This window comes from Camellia sinensis, chromosome 3 (assembly GCF_055761805.1).
Source record: "Camellia sinensis isolate YWXY chromosome 3, ASM5576180v1, whole genome shotgun sequence".
Taxonomy (NCBI): domain Eukaryota; kingdom Viridiplantae; phylum Streptophyta; class Magnoliopsida; order Ericales; family Theaceae; genus Camellia; species Camellia sinensis.
The window spans coordinates 214,128,638-214,146,667 of NC_138963.1; the positions used below are offsets into that span (position 1 = coordinate 214,128,638).

The following is an 18,030-nucleotide window of genomic DNA, read 5'->3' on the forward strand; positions in this document are numbered from 1 at the left end:
TTTTCCATGTGTTATCATTTGTCTACACATGAGTTTGATTATTTTAATTTTATTAAAAAATTTAATGTAATTATGATAAATTTATAAAATTTATATTTTTTAAAAAATTTAAAGGTGGTTAGTAAAATTTAACTATTATTTTTTTTTCATAAAGATTTATCATATTGAGAATGCAAACTAAAACATTTTTGGTACATTTGAGAATTTTTCAATCCGTTCTCATCTCCAAAACGAGTGAGTTAAGCTTTTGGTAAATTCAATCAACAATTTGAACAAGTTGGGTGAGTTATAAATGCAAAATGATGAGCATTTTCAACCAAATAATTTATTATTTATTCAAAATCTGAACACAATATTTATAAGTTACAAAGAGGACTATATTCAAATAGGAACAATTTAAAATAAGTATATTTTTCTTTCAAAAAATAATTATTATATTTTTATAGAGGTGTAAATGAATATGTCTGATGCAAACAAAAACTATTGCACACCGTTCTTATTTTCTCCTCGTTGCATTTGATGCTACGTTTGATTAGAAATAAATAAATGATGGAAAATAAAAATGGTAAAAAATGAAAAAATATATATATATATATATATATATATTCTTGTATGAAATTGATTAGGATAAAAATTTTGCAAGAAAGTAGAAATTTTAATTATAAGTAATTACTTTTTATAGCAAATTTAAATTTTCTTTTATTATTTTATATATTTTTTGCAAGAAACTAAAAGCTTAGTTACCATGCTATTATAAATTGTACAAGAAAATTAATTTTCTTATAACTTCCACCAATTTCATGCTAAACAAACTTAAATTTTTTTAAAAAATGTTTTGAAACTCTAATTCTTGAGCTCTAAAGTCAGCTCTAATGAGTTGACAGTAAATCTCACCTACTATGATGTGATGTTTTGGTCTTGAAATTTTTTTTTTCCCCTTTCTCCTTGTCATGTCATTAGTGCTCTATTAGAATACTAAAATTAATACCCTAAACCATTGTTGAAAATTTTTTTTCTTCATTTTCTATCATTTTCATCCTAACCAAAGTGAGCCCAAGTGAAAGTGATATGACTTTGAAATTTCCAACTTAAATGCAATTTCCCTATTATTATTGGAGTAACAAGAAAGCACACTGATCAATCAGCAACCATATCAAACATAGATTTGCGTATTATAAATTTTAAATCCTAATGTTGGCTTTTTAATTTCTTGCTCCCTATAGTTTCAACATCCCCTTTTCTCTACATGTTTCAATGGCTTCACTGCACAAGTCTCCCACATCGTACTCATCCGAGTTGTACTTAAATTTGAATCCTAGGTCCAACAGTTTCTTCGACGAGGCAGGGATAGGTTTCAACGATTCACCAACACTCTCAAACCTGCGTAAAATTAAAAAAGAGACAAAGTTAGAGATGGGCTAATTCATCGGAATTAGTACTACTATATATATATATATTTGGTTCGCATACTTGGTTGCTATGTTGAATTCTGGGTATTTTTGACTGAGCGATTTTGAGAGATCAAATATGGTAAAACAGTGAGACGAGCAGATGTATCTTCCTTTGGCTTGCGGATGCTCCAACAGGTATATGTGAGCATTGCATACATCAACCACGTGAACGGCCCGTGCTCGAGTTAGCATTGGATAAAGTCGTTCATTTCCTACAATCATTAGATTAGGTTAAGTTAAAATTGTAAACGAACTAAATTAAGCCAAGTAGATAAAATTAAAAAAAAGTACATTCAATTAAAGCTATAAACAAATTAAATCGAGCTTTGCATACATCATTAGCGTTGGGTGAAGTGCTCCATTTCCTACGATCACATCAAATTTAAATTCATACCAATTGTATATTTTTCTGAGCATTTTTTTTGTCTTCCCAAATTTGTAATTTTTTCATGTAATTCATGACAACTGCTTTGACAATAATACTTGCCCCAAGTTGAGAATTATACATACTAGTGATTAAGGCAATTGACAGTTCAATGCTGAGAGGCTTTGAAGGCGTGATGAAAGGCCCTATTACAATAGAGGGTTGAATGGTGATGAGATCAAGCCCATTCTCTTCAGCGAATTCCCAAGCAGCTTTCTCGGCCATTGTTTTCCCCACAAAATACATCTGAAAACACAAAAATATATTTGGTGCTAAAATAATTGAACCATGGTCCATGGTCCCAATCTCACAGCTTTGTCAAGTTGTGAACAAATTGCAGGTTCACAAGTTGCCCTATTATCTGCCCAACAGTAAATTAGAGGTGGAGTATTGTGAGGTGTCTTTCACTTTTACTGTACATTCAAAATTACTGTAATGGGGGCCTTTTACAGAGGCAAAAGGATGAGGTTGATAAGCCAAGGCCTGAAGTTTTGAAAGTACTTATTGTATTTTTTGGCTAGGGTTTTAGTGTGAGAATGTTACAATATTATAAAATGGTTAACTTGAGACGTTCAGAGCTCTTTAATCTTTCATAGCACATAGTGGATTTAATCTTCCTATTCTGTAAACATAGGCATGCTGTTGAACTATGTATATCTTGAATTTTAGGTGTTTTATTAATTTATCTTTATGGTTTTGTGATTGGAACCACCGTTAGATTACTGCATAACATGGACTATGGCTGATTTTACGCTGGGAATTAGGGAGAAGATTGGCTTGAGAATTCTAACCGAATGATGCCTGAAATTTTAGGAAATACAACAAAAGAAAATTCTAGGTGCACAAAATTTGATCATAGGGCATGACTGTCACACGAGGTGAGACTCATTGAATTTCTAAGTTATATTCTTATGTATAAAAGTTATGTTCGATTCTATGATCAAATTTTGTGTAAAAAAAAAAAAAAAAAACTGCGTACCCATCCAGTCATCTTTTGAGCCTTGCAGAAATTGATGTCGGTCCAAAAACTCTCATCATACTGATCAGGTTCAGGTTGGGGTTGGGGTTGTGGTTGGATGACAACAGTTCCAGTGGTTGAGGTGTGGATAAGCCTCTTCACAGTTTTGGCTTTGGAGCATGATCTCATGATGTTCAAAACCCCATTCACTGTTGGTTTAATTACTTCATTCTGTCCAAGAACAAAATATTGATTCTCAACAAATGCGACTGTGTATATATATATATATATATATGTATATGGAACAATTCATATACCTCAGGATCCTTGGAACTAAATTCCGTAGGGGTGGCAACATGGAAGACACCATCACAACCATGAATTGGATCATCAAAACTTCCCTCCTCCATTATATCTGCTTTCCACAGGGTTAGGTGTGTTCCTGCTTTCGGCAAGTCTAGAAGATGACTTACCTTGCTCTTGTTATCTGCAAACACCAATTGAAGAATTGAAGTTGTTAAAAAAAAAAAAAAAAGAACGAAACAGAGAAATTGAAGGAGGTGAGGAAGGAGACCAGGATCGCGAACAGTGGCTCTAACATGATAACCACGTTGAAGAAGAGTCATCACAAGCCATGAGCCTATGAACCCTGAAGCCCCTGTCACGCACACTGTTCTTCCACTTCCACCATGCTCTCTTTCTTCTTCCATGTCTTTGAGAGAATATAAATGATGATGAATTGATTTTAGAATTCTCTATGGATCATAATCAGAGAGAGAGAGAGAGGATAGATGCTACCCCCAATTATGAGACGGACAAAGGTTTGCTTGCGATTTGGGTTGGTTTTTTTAGTTTTTTTAATTATTTTAGTTTGGGTTAAAAAGTGTTTTTTAGTTTTTTTGACTTTTGTGAGAGAAAAAATGAAATGATTATAGTTTGAATGTAACATTTTGTCTTATTAAGTTAAAAAGTTTATTTTGTCTTTTTGTGGCTATTTTAGTTAGAAAGTCTCATTTTAGCTTATGTCAAACAAAGGCCAAAAGTTGGGTAATTATTCAGTAATTTCAGAATATGAACACGTGGTATTCCATAGTGTTATGATTGGTGAAAAATGTGGATAGGTAGGATATTATATTGGGTGATTGGAGAACATGAATGACACATTAAATGATGATTGATTGGAAATTACAGACACGTGGTACTCTAGAGATATTTAGGGGTTGTTTGGGATGTCCTAAATAAATGCACTTTTTGACCTTTTGAGCTAAAAAATTGAGGGAAAAAAGATGGTTATTTGGGATAATTTTTTAACTTTTTATGAAAAAAATGTGTATTAAAATATTTTATAAAATAACAAAATTACCATTTTATTCCTATGCCCTATGCATAGTGACAGTGACTATTGAAGGAAGCAATACGGAATGCTTTGAATTGTGTGTAGGGGAAGACATGCTTCAGATTTATATATATAAGATGAGGCTTTTCTTTAGTCCTTCATCGGACTAGAGGGGCTTACCACGGGTCTCATTTCAATCATCCGAACTGTTCAATATGTAGAAATCGTTAAGTACTATATGCTTGTAAAAAATCACGTTGATCGAATATCGATAGCTATGTGATCAAATCAGTTTTGTATAAAAAAATGGACGATTAAAAATAAACGGCTGAAAAAAATTTGATTTGATCACATAGCTATCGATATCCGATCAACGTGATTTTTCACGTGTATATAGTACTCGATGAGTTCTATACATTCAACGGTTCCGATTACCAAAACGAGACACATGGTGGGCCCCCATGGGCCAAACAACACCGTTTTTTTGTAAATTTTTTGTGTAGCCGATTAGGTAATTTGTATCATCTGGTTTAGACTATACCATCACGTCAATGACTTTTTGGGTTGTATTTTTTTTGTGTAAAATTTTTTTTTATATATATATTTTTGTGAATACTGATAACTTTTTAGCTTTTTTAATAATTTTTTATCTTTTCTAGGCTATGACAAACCAGCCATTAATAATTTCCCTTAAAGTTGTTTCCCTTGCTAATAATTCACCTCTTTCCGAAGGTGTAATTATTCAGTAATCCCAGAATATAAACATGTGGTATTTCATAACATTGTGATTGGTGGTGAATATGGGTAGGTGGAGTATTGTATTAGGTGATTGAGAAATATGAGAAGACATATTGAGCCCTAATTTGATTTTCCTTCTAAGCTAAAAAATCATAAAAGGACAAAAAAAAAAAAAAGTCAAAAATACAAAAGGACAAAAAAAAGTTTGCCATTTCAAAGTAAAAAAAAAAATCAAAAAACCCTAACAAGAAAACCAAACAAACAAAAAAGTTTTAGGCCAAAAAAATCAAAAAAATCAAAAAGCCAACTAAAAAAGTCATTACCAAACGATCCATGAATGATAATTGATTAAGAAGTACGGACACTTAGAATTTCGGGAACATTGAGGGTGTGTTTGATTTGTGTTTTGAAATATGTTTTTGGAAAAAAAATTTCAAAAACATGTTTGGTTACAAATTTTCTCAAAAAAATTTCAAAATTATTTCTTTCTCTATTACATATCAATCAATAATTTTTTCTCTCTCCTCTCTCATTCTTAATCATTTTTTCTCTCACACATATCTACTCAATTACAATAAAATATCAAATCATCACAAACTCCCAAACTCAAAAACTATTTTCAAAATATATAACCAAACAAACTAAAAAAAAATCTAAACTCTCTCTAAATTTTTTTAAAAAATTTATCTCAAAACACAAACCAAATACACTCTCAATAATTTCCGCTCTCCGAAGTGGCCATCTATACGTTTTCAGACGTTCATTGGATAAAAAATGTACTTTACAACCACACGTGTTCTGATTAAATAATTATGAACCAGATTTTCTTCCAACTCTGGCCTCTGCAACTTACAAAAAATAAAAATAAAAAATTATTAAAAAAATAAAAAATTAATAGATTATATTAAAAAGTTTATTTATTTATTTATTTTTATATTTTTTTTTTATAAAAAGTTAAAAAATCATTCCAAACGTATTAATTTATTTATCTTATATTTTAGTCAAAAAAACTTAAAAAATTATTAAAATAATATATTTCTAAACGAGGCCTTATGGAACAGCTCTTACATTTTAAGTGATGTGTGAAGGCATGAGAGGTGATCACACCATAATATGGTGGACTCTCTCACACCAAATCAAATCCTTATATGGTGATTCAATCTTCCCGCAAGAAGAAGTTACTGGAAGTAGGAAGTTAAGATTTGAATGAAGAGTCACAAAGGTTTAGAAACATGGTGATCATTGAGTTTGAATTCAATAAGTTGCAACCATTGATTAAACAGCCACCATATGCTATATATATATGGACGATGCATAGGTTCAACATACTTGATTTTCTCTCTATTTTTCCTCTTCCAGATTGTATTCTTCTACATGATTAAACACCCTCACGGGAACTTCGATCCATTGCCATTGTTAAGATCTACTTACAGTGGTATCAGAGTAAGGTTACACATTGTCGCAGATGTCGAAATATAGTCCGGAAGAACAAAAATTTTCCGAACTCTTTTTATCAAAAATTTTAAAAACCATTGATTGTCAATCTTCGGCATTGGTTAATTCAGTTTGTTTATTTAATCATCACCAACGTGTTGTATTTCCAGAAAACTATCCGAAGAAAATAACTGTTGGTGGTGCTATTGTTCCAAACCTTGCCGAAAGTGAGTCCGAATTACACCGTTGGAAGCAATTTTATAAAATATTTTTCGGTTCAAATTGCGTCTCCAAATTGGCACTATCTTGTTCTTTACAAAATTTTGATCATAACGGAGAAATTCGTTGTGAAAAAAAGGAGAAAATTTGATCCACAAGATCCAACTTACAGTGTGTGGTCTCCTACCCCTACTGGAGAAGAAAACCGGAGCAAAAAAGCCATTATATATTCTTATTTAAAAGATCAACTTAGGAAAACAACAAGGAAATCTGTTCCCTTGGGCTTAAGAATTAAAAAGGATTTAATTGGGCTAAAACCCAGCACCACAGAGACCAAGCCAGGCAGCCCAAAGCCACAGAGCCAGCCCAGCCCAGTGACACAGCCAAGCAGCCCAACGCTGCGGCCCAACGTGCGCCCAGATTCGCCCGTCGACCCAGGGCCCAGCGCACCGCACCCGGACCCGTGTCCGTCTACTCCGCTTGACCTGCGCGCTGACCTGTGGTCACGCCGGTTCGGTCTTAGCCGGTCCAAACCGGTCCAGCACAGTACTTGGACTAGCAGCAGCTTGGTCCAAACGGTTTTTTGGCTTGTTCTCGCTCGTTTCAAGGCCATTTTCAGTCATTCAAAAGCCAAAATTTTTAGAATTTTTCTAAGAATTTTTCTGTGGGTACTTGTACTACATTTTCAAAAGAAAAAATTCGAGGAGAAGGCTATCCAAGGGTGTTACTAAGGAACATCCAAAGAAACATTGTGTAAAAGGCACCATTGTGTTCCTTGGACTCGTAACTATTATTACAATACTCATAAGCAAAGTATTGGGTTTACAAGGCCATTGGGTTTTCATCATTCTTCTTACCCAAGGCAACATAACTGTTCTGTTCCTTCACACCATCTTCATCACAGAGGCGGATTCAACAACTACAAGGCTTATCCTTATTAAGACCTGTTGTTGTCTTTAATTTTGCTTATTTTTATTTATTTTTTATTTTAGTATTGTAATATTCACATTTGAATTTTCATATTCACATTTGAATTCTCATAGTAACACATTTTGTTTTTTAATATGGCTATTAAAAATACCATGGATTCTTCCAGAATCGAGATACTTAATGGAAATAATTTCTGAGCATGGAAACGCCACATTTCTTATCTTCTTACACATGAAAAAACATTGCATACTTTATCCATTTCTAAACCAGATGATGATTGTAGTTGGTTCAAAAATAAATGGATAGAAGATGATGCAATGGCAAAGGCAACTATGGTACATAGTATGAAAGATAGCATTATTCCGCTTTTTGAAGAACATGAAATTGCAAGACAACTAATGAAAGCACTAGAAAGTAAGTATGGAGTTCGATCGGATACTCAAATTCAATTACCCTTGGAAAAATATAATAACTGTGACAACCCTCACTACTGTTTACTGATGACACCACTGATTATTGCTAAACTGAGACTGATCATGATAACTAATTGAATTGATTGAAATTCTGAGCTAATTGATTGAGTGTGTTAGTTTAAATGCATGTCTATTTGTTTGACTGTTAAATAATCTGTTCATATGTTATGTTTTAAACTGCAAATTGAAGGGCTTATCGGCGGCCGAATCGGAAAATGATTAGTGTTATGTGTTGACTAGAATTTATGTAATTTTATGGTATATTTAATTGAAATGTGATTTGGTATTATTAAATTGGGTTAAACAAGATAAAATATCAAAGTTAGACTTATCTACCATTTTGCCACTTAGTGGACAATTCTAGGAATTGTTTAATCACATTCCATACACTTTTGACACCACACTTCTTCAGCCATTTTGAGAGCTTGAATTGACTAAGAGAGAGAGAGAGAGAGAAATTGAGTTCAACTTAAACGTTTTGCTTGGAAATTAAAGGCATTGAAGGTTAATTGCATATTTGAGCTTCCATGCTTGACATTGAGGACCTAAGGTAGGATACTCATCCTTTAGTTTGCGAATTCAAGTTGCATTTTGCATGGTTCATGGGAGTTTAGAGATTAAAGTCTAGAATTGGTTAAGATTGTTAAGTTGAAGCTTGTATCATGCATGCATGTGCATATCTTGAAGTTTTGAGTTGTTTTCATGGAAATTATTGCATGCATGTCCATATTATTGTTATAATTCATGAATTCATCTTGTTTTTGGAAGTTTAGACTCAATTGAGCTTGCATTGAAGCTTTGAATTTGGTTGAGCACTTGCATGTTACATTTGAGTCTTGTTCTTGATGTTTATTTGAAAATGGTGTTTAATTGAACTACCTTTGGGCTTTGATTTCTCAAATTGATCTTCAAAACATGTTATACTATGAGTTTACAAGTGTTTTCCAGAAAATTAGCCCAAAAGGATCGAATTTGATACATTCAAGTTGAGTTTTGAGTTTGAGGTTCAAATCTGAAAATTCCAGATTTTAAACTCACGCTCGAGCGAGGAACTCCACGCTCGAGCGTACGTCTTGTGTTCATGCAGTCTGCTCAAGCGAGAAAAGTGGCGCTCGAACGTGAAATGCGTGTATCTAGTACTTTGCATGTCTTTACAGTCGACTCGAGCGAGAGAGTTCAGGCTCGAGTGAGGACTTGTGTCTCACGCTCGAGCATGGATCGAGCGCCCGTCGAGCGTGATTTTTGTGCATCCAGTATTTTTACTGTAGCTTACAGTCCGCTCAAGCGACGGAAGTTATGCTTGAGCGGAGCTCCTTTGTTTGCATGTCCGCTCGAGCGTAGAAAGCCACGCTCAAGCGAGACCCCTATTTTTTGAAAATTTTGAAAAGTGTTTAAAAGTGCATCTTTGCATCCTCATTCCATCCTAGGCATTCTTAGGCCTAGTTTAAGACATCTTAATGAGGATATTGATGTAGAACCACACCGAGGCAAATTAGGGATTAAGTTATTATTTTCCCAACTGTGTATCTTAGTGTGTGTTCATTCTGTAACTGTAGGGTTGGCATCCGAAGACGCTCTAGCTGCTTTTAGCCCAGTGCTTTGTGAGTAACAATGTTGTAAAGATATGTTCAATTGAGATTATTTTATGAACAAATGACTCTACTGCTTTATGAAATGACACTGTTTACTGAATGAATGTTTGTCCTATTTGTGAACTGTATTCGTGGCATCCATAGCAATTTACTGTTACTGAACTGTTACTGCTACTGTTACAGAGATCTCTGTTGGTTCTCATGTTTGGAACCACTACTGTTTACTGATATGATGGCCATCATTGACTGCTCGGTCTGTTAAGACCTACTATACTGTTTTGCTATTGGATGTACCACATATGACTATTATAGTTTCTGAATGACTGTTATGGCATGAATTATAAGCCACAAACTGAATGACTGATATACTGATAAATGACTATTTTCAATACTGAAAGGACATTCATTCTTAACCTCTTTACACATATGTTATTCACTGGGTTTTAGCTTACTGTTTATATATATATATATGTAGGTGCTCAGGCATCGGACCGGAGTTAGGAGCGTCGGATTAGCTCTTGTTTTGTCAAGCCAACCAACGTGCCTCATTGAGAGGTTCCAAGTCCTTCAAGCTAGGGCTTTTTGGGGTGTTTTAGATTCCCCCCTTTCTGTTTTTGTTTTTATAGACTGTTACTGTACTGTTATGGTAGGAATTTGGTCCCTAACTGAATACCTGTATATGATGTATGTACATACTGTTATGGTTTGAATGTGTATATGTTTAAAAAGTCTTTTTGCATACAGATTGTCACAGCTCATTGGACATCTTTTAATTATTGTTTTGGCTTTCACCAGCCCCTGTACTCTGTATTACTATTTTACTGTTAAGCAGGCCTTCGGTAATCTCGGATTACTGGCCGGTTACGGTGTTAAACCCATAGGGGCGGGTTTGGGTCGTGACATAGTGGTATCAGAGTGATATTAAACCACGAGTTATACCGCACACACATGTCGAAATGAGCTATAGGATGTCCTAGAAAAGTAATTAGGACATAAGATGAGCATGAAAGTGTGTGTGGCCATGACATGAATATACGTGCTAATGTGTTTAAGTATGTAACTGTCTATGTTTATAACTGCTACGATTGTCTATAGTGAAATGGATAACACAAGAAATACCGATGAAACTGAATCATCTGAGGTCAGAATGGCAAGGCTCGAAAGAACAGTGGAAATGTTGACTGAGGCCTTAAGGCTACAACAACAGAACCAACTGCCCCCACCTCCTCCGGTACAGCCGGAACAGAATGTGAATGATGACATCATTACTCTAACACAGAAGTTTAGCAAGATAAAACCGCCATCCTTTCAGGGAGGCCTTGAACCCTTAAAGGCCGAAGCATGGGTCCTAGAGACCGAAAAATTATTTGAAGTGTTTCCGTGTTTTAAAGCACACAAAGTGCTACTGGCCACCTTTACTTTGCAAGAAGAGGCCAGAAGCTGATGGATGCTGGTCCGCAACACCAATACTGCTATGGATTGGGCTTAATTTAAGGGAGCCTTCTTTGAGAAATACTTCCTACAGTGTGTCAGAGACCACAAGGTGACCGAGTTTGAACAGTTGAGACAAGGTACCATGTCCGTGGCTGAGTATGAGTCAAAGTTTACTGAACTCGCCAGATATGTACCGCACATGGTTGACACTGATTACAAAAAGGCCAAGAAATTTGAAGGCGGCCTTAATGTAGAAATTCTTGACAGAATCAACGTTTTGAAATTGCTGAAATACGTGGATGTTCTTGATCGAGCAATGATGGTTGAGTCGAACATCGAAACATTGAAACAGACTAAAACACCAGCGTCTGAATGGCGTGGAAAGAGACGGGGTTTTAAATTTAAGAAAGGCTGGAACAGTTCGTCGAACAAAAAGTAGAACACAGGGTCAACAAACAGTTATAGTCAAGGAAACCGTTCTATACCGCCCTGCTCCGAATGTGGTAAGAATCATAAGGGGGTTTGTTATAAACTTTCAGGTGCTTGTTACAGGTGTGGCAAGGTGGGCCACATGGTCAAAGATTGCCCTTCCACTCCTCAGGGCAATAGTAAAGCTGCACCAAGCGCAGTAGCATCAACTGCTCCACCAAAACCCAACCCCAAGGCGATTGAAAAAGAGCCTATGAGGCAAGGCCGAGTGTTCGCACTCGTACCGGGAGATGTACATAATACCGAGACCGTTGTATCAGGTATACTCTTAACTTGTCCTCAAAATGCGTATGTTTTGATTGATTTGGGGTCTACACATTCATATGTATCGCATGCTTTTTCGCGCAAATTGAATAGACCATTGGAACCCATGAACTATCTGTTAGCTCTATCTTCACCTGTTGGGGGATCCATGACTTGTGCTTATATGTACCCTGCATGTGAAATTATTATTAGGGATGTTCGTCTATATATTGATTTACTGCCATTGAATATAGATCATTTTGATGTGATATTGGGAATGGACTGGTTAACAAAATATCATGCTACCATAGACTGTGCAACAAAACAAGTTGTTTTCCGTCCACCCGGACTGCCTGAATTTGTGATTAACGGAGTTGGAGTAGTACCTCCCCCGTATCTGATTTCATCCATGAAAGCTTTTAAACTGATTAGAAAGGGGTGTAAAGGATATCTATGTTCTGTATTGACTGTACCTACTGATGATAAAACTAATGTGAACAGTATTCCTATAGTCAGAGAATTCCCAGATGTTTTTTCAGATGATCTGCCAGGGGATTTGATTGATAGGGAGATTGAGTTCACCATTGATGTGATTCCAGGTACACAGCCTGTATCTAAAGCTCCGTACAGAATGACACCTACCGAATTGAAAGAGTTGAAAGTTTACCTGCAGGAATTGTTAGATAAGAAGTTCATCAGGCCTAGTACTTCGCCATGGGGCACTCCGATTTTGTTTGTAAAGAAGAAAGACGGCTCATTGAGACTCAGCATTAACTACCGTGAATTGAACAAGGTAACAGTGAAAAATAAATATCCATTGCCTCGCATTGATGATTTATTTGACCAGTTACAGGGTGCCCAAGTGTTATCCAAGATTGATCTTAGATCTGGATACCACCAGTTGAAAGTCAAGACAGGGGACATCGAAAAGACTGCCTTTCGAACGAGGTATGGACATTACGAATTTCTTGTTATGCCTTTCAGAGTTACCAATGCACCTGCTGCATTTATGGACCTTATGAACAGAATTTTCAAACCATTCCTTGATGACTTTATTGTTGTATTCATAGATGACATTTTAATTTATTCCAAAAGCACAGAGGAACATGAACGTCATTTGAACATTGCCCTACAGACCCTAAGAGAGCAGAAACTTTATGCAAAACTAACTAAATGTGAATTTTGGCTAGACAGTGTGATGTTTTTGGGACATGTGATCAGCAAAGATGGTATTACAGTTGACCCACAGAAAATTGAAGAAGTAGTGAACTGGCTTAGACCAACAAATGTTACCGAAGTCTGAAGTTTTCTAGGCTTAGCCGGGTATTACAGAAGGTTTGTCAAAGATTTCTCCAAAATTGCCCTACCACTGACACAGCTGACTCAGAAAGGGATGTCATTTGACTGGACCGATCAGAGGGAATCAGCTTTTCAAGAGTTGAAAACTCGACTAGTGACTGCACCTATTCTCACCTTACCCTCAGGTACGGATGGTTATACTGTATATAGTGATGCTTCTTATAAGGGTTTGGGATGTGTTTTAATACAGAATGGTAAAGTTATTACATATGCTTCCCGACAACTAAGACCACATGAAAAGAACTACCCGACCCATGATTTAGAACTCGCTGCAGTAGTGTTTGCATTGAAAATTTGGTGTCACTACCTTTATGGGGCAACATGTAAGGTGTATACAGACCACAAGAGTTTGAAATACTTATTCACACAGAAAGAACTGAACATGAGGCAGCGGAGATGGTTAGAACTGATAAAAGACTATGACCTGCAAATTTTGTACCATCCAGGAAAAGCTAACACCGTTGCTGATGCACTGAGTCAGAAATCGATTGGAAATTTAGCCTGTTTACTCACCGGGCAGAAAGAATTGCTTTGTGACCTTGAAAGACTTGAAATTGAGATTGTTTTGCGTGAACAAGGTGGAACAATAGCCGTTATTTCTGCTCAACCGGCACTGATTGAGGAGATTAAAGAGAAACAACAACAGGATGACTTCTTGAGGAAGATCATCAAAGAACGGGAATCCAAACCGAGGCCGGATTTCAAATTTGAGAATAATGTACTGAAATTTCAAGGAAGGTTATGTGTCCCGAGTGATTCTGAACTGAAAAGAAGAATTCTGTAAGAGGGCTACAACTCAAAATTGTCTATCCATCTAGGAAATACAAAAATGTACCAAGACTTAAAACTGAATTTCTGGTGGCCGGGAATGAAGAAAGAGATTGGTGACTTTGTGTCGAAATGTCTTCATTACCAACAAGTTAAAGCCGAACATCAACGACCCGCAGGTTTACTGCAACCTTTACCGATATCGGAGTGAAAATGGGAACATATCACTATGGATTTCATTGTTGGTTTGCCTCGCTCCAGTAAAGGTATGGATACAATTTGGGTTATTGTTGATAGATTGACTAGATCTGCTCACTTCTTACCTGTCAAAAAAATTTATAATGCGGACAAATTGGTTGTAATCTATATTGATGAGATTGTTAGATTGCATAGAATGCCTGTGTCCATTGTTTCTGATAGGGACTCGAAGTTTACATCGAGGTTTTGGCAAAGTTTGCAGACAACATTGGGTACTGAACTGAGACTGAGGAGTGCATACCATCCTCAGACAGATGGTCAGTTAGAAAGAACCATCCAGACTTTGGAAGATTTACTGAGAATGTGTGTTCTTGATTTCCAAGGAAATTGGGAAAGCCATTTACCGTTGGCTGAATTTGCTTACAACAACAGTTTTCATTCAAGCATTGGTATGGCGCCTTTCGAGGCTTTATATGGAAGGAAATGTCGATCTCTTATCTGCTGGGCAGAAGTTGAAGATGGGCCTTTGCTTGGGCCCGAGATTGTACAAGAAACTACTGAAAAAGTGAAACTGATTCAACAGAGACTGAAAATCGCACAAAGCCAACAGAAAAATTATGCGGATGTCCGAAGGCGAGACTGAGAATATGAAGTAGGTGATCATGTTTTTGTTAAAGTGACACCGATGAAAGGGTAGACCCGTTTTGGGGTTAAAGGCAAGTTAGCGCCGAGATATGTCGGACCGTATAAGATTATTGGAAAGATTAATCCGGTGGCGTATCAAGTAGCGCTTCCTCTTGAAATGGAGCATATGCATAACGTGTTCCATATTTTAATGTTGAGGGATTACCTCCGGGATCCCTTCCATGTGATTGAGCCTACCCGTGTAGTACTAAGTGATGACTACACCTATGAAGAACGACCTATTCAGATTGTAAACCGACGGATCAATAAGTTGAGAAATAAAGAGATTCCGCTAGTGAAAGTTGATTGGCAAAACCATGGTGGCGTGTATGCCACTTGGGAAAAGGAAGACGACATGATCAAGAGATATCCTGAATTGTTCTCACTGAATCCTGTTTTCTTCCAGAATGAAGGTAATTCGAGTTTGGAGGACCAAACTCTTTATAAGGAGGGGAGACTGTGACAACCCTCACTACAGTTTACTGATGACACCACTGATTACTGCTAAATTGAGACTGATCATGATAAGTAATTGAATTGATTGAAATTCTGAGCTAATTGATTGAGTGTGTTAGTTTAAATGCATTTCTATCTGTTTGACTGTTAAATGATCTGTTCATATGTTATGTTTTAAACTGCAAATTGAAGGCCTTATCGGCGGCCGAATCGGAAAATGATTAGTGTTATATGTTGACTAGAATTTATGTAATTTTATGGCATATTTAATTGAAATGTGATTTGGTAAGATTAAATTGGATTAAATAAGCTAAAATATCAAAGTTAGACTTATCTACCATTTTGCCACTTAGTGGACAATTCTAGGACTTGTTTAATCACACTCCATACACTTTTGATACCACACTTCTTCAGCCATTTTGAGAGCTTGAACCGACTAAGAGAGAGAGAGAGAGAGAGAGTTCAACTTGAAGGTTTTGCTTGGAAATTAAAGGAATTGAAGGTTAATTGCATATTTGAGCTTCCATACTTGACATTGAGGACCTAAGGTAGGATACTCATCCTTTAGTTTGTGAATTCAAGTTGCATTTTGCATGGTTCATGGGAGTTTAGAGATTAAAGTCTAGAATTGGTTAAGATTGTTGAGTTGAAGCTTGTATCATGCATGCATGTGCATATCTTGAAGTTTTGAGTTGTTTTCATGGAAATTATTGCATGCATGTCCATATTATTGTTATAATCCATGAATTCATCTTGTTTTTGGAAGTTTAGACTCAATTGAGCTTGCATTGAAGCTTTGAATTTGGTTGAGCACTTGCATGTTACATTTGAGTCTTGTTCTTGATGTTTATTTGAAAATGGTGTTTAATTGAACTACCTTTGGACTTTGATTTCTCAAATTGATCTTCAAAACATGTTATACTATGAGTTTACAAGTGTTTTCCAGAAAATTAGCCCAAAAGGATCGAATTTGATGCGTTAAAGTTGAGTTTTGAGCTTGAGGTTCAAATATGAAAATTCCAGATTTTGGACTCACGCTCGAGCGAGGAACTCCACTTTCGATCGTACGCCTTGTGTTCATGGAGTCCGCTCGAGCGAGAAAAGTGGCGCTCGAGCGTGAAATGCGTGTATCTAGTACTTTGCATGTGTTTACAGTCCCCTCGAGCAAGAGAGTTCAAGCTCGAGCGAGGACTTGTGTCTCACGCTCGAGCGTGGACCGAGCGCCCGTCGAGCGTGATTTTTGTGCATCCAGTATTTTTACTGTAGCTTACAGTCCACTCAAGTGACGAAAGTTACGCTCGAGTGGAGCTCCTTTGTCTGCATGTCCGCTCGAGCATATAAAGCCACGCTCGAGCGAGACCCCTGTTTTTTGAAAATTTTGAAAAGTGTTTAAAAATGCATCTTTGCATCCTCATTCCATCCTAGGCATTCTTAGGCCTAGTTTAAGACATCTTAATGAGGATATTGATGTAGAACCACACCAAGGCAAATTAGGGATTAAGTTATTATTTTTCCAACTGTGTATTTTAGTGTGTGTTCATTCTGTAACTGTAAGGTTGGCATCCGAGGACGCTCTAGCTGCTTTTAGCCCAGTGCTCTGTGAGTAACAATGTTGTAAAGATATGTTCAATTGAGATTATTTTATGAACAAATGACTATACTACTTTATGAAATGACACTCTTTACTGAATGAATGTTTGTCCTATTTGTGAACTGTATTCGTGGCATCCATAGCAATTTACTGTTACTGAACTGTTACTGCTACTGTTACAGAGATCTCTGTTGGTTCTCATGTTTGGAACCACTACTGTTTACTGATATGATGCCCATCATTGACTGCTCGGTCTGTTAAGACCTATTGTACTGTTTTGCTATTGGATGTCCCACATATGACTATTATAGTTTCTGAATGACTGTTATGGCATGAATTATAAGCCACAAACTGAATGACTGATATACTGATAAATATCTGTTTTCAATACTGAAAGGACATTCATTCTTAACCTCTTTACGCATATGTTATTCACTGGGCTTTAGCTTACTGTTTATATATATATGTAGGAGTTTAGGCACCGAACCGGAGTTAGGAGCGTCGGATTAGCTCTTGTTTTGTCAAGCAACCAACGTGCCTCACTGAGAGGTTCCAAGTCCTTCAAGCTAGGGCTTTTTGGGGTGTTTTAGATTTCCCCCTTTTTGTTTCTGTTTTGTATAGACTGTTACTATACTGTTATGGTAGGAATTTGGTCCCTAACTGAATACCTGTATATGATGTATGTACATACTGTTATGGTTTGAATGTGTATATGTTTAAAAAGTCTTTTTGCATACAGACTGTCACAGCTCATTGGACATCTTTTAATTGCTGTTTTGGCTTTCGTCAGCCCCTGTACTCTGTATTACTGTTTTACTGTTAAGGAGGCCTTCGATAATCTCGGATTACTGGCTGGTTACGGTGCTAAACCCATAGGGGCGGGTTTGGGTCGTGACAATAACACTTGTATGAGTGATAATGATAGTGTTGGTGATCATGTTAATCAAATGGAATTAATTGCTAAAGAATTATCCAACGCTGGTCACTCTTTGTCGGACAAGATGCAAGTAACTACCATACTTAATAGTCTTCCATTGTTTTGGGATCATGTTATCACATCTCTAACTCATAGCGGACGAGAGATTTTAATGGTAACATTGCATGTACTCTTAGTTTTGGAAGAAGAAAGAGTGAAGCGCAGACGTAAAGAATGATTGTCTTCCAACTTGTTGATGGCACAATCTTCACCACAACCACAGAATAATACCCACACACCATTCAACAAGAAAAAGACGACTTCTTTCAAGAACAAA

The 18,030-nt window shown here is 36.4% G+C and overlaps 1 protein-coding gene across 1 annotated transcript; it reads right to left on the reverse strand.

Annotated features, from left to right (window-relative positions):
• Positions 1–1,080: 1,080 nt before the first annotated feature.
• LOC114299086 (dihydroflavonol 4-reductase) lies at positions 1,081–3,764 on the reverse strand. The gene is made up of 6 exons (XM_028243762.2): positions 3,408–3,764; positions 3,151–3,320; positions 2,855–3,064; positions 1,962–2,121; positions 1,471–1,663; positions 1,081–1,380 (listed from the first exon to the last, which is right to left on the reverse strand). Exons 1-6 carry the CDS (start codon positions 3,541–3,543, stop codon positions 1,218–1,220), a joined length of 1,032 nt encoding a protein of 343 aa, XP_028099563.2. The 5' UTR covers positions 3,544–3,764; the 3' UTR covers positions 1,081–1,217.
• Positions 3,765–18,030: the final 14,266 nt, after the last annotated feature.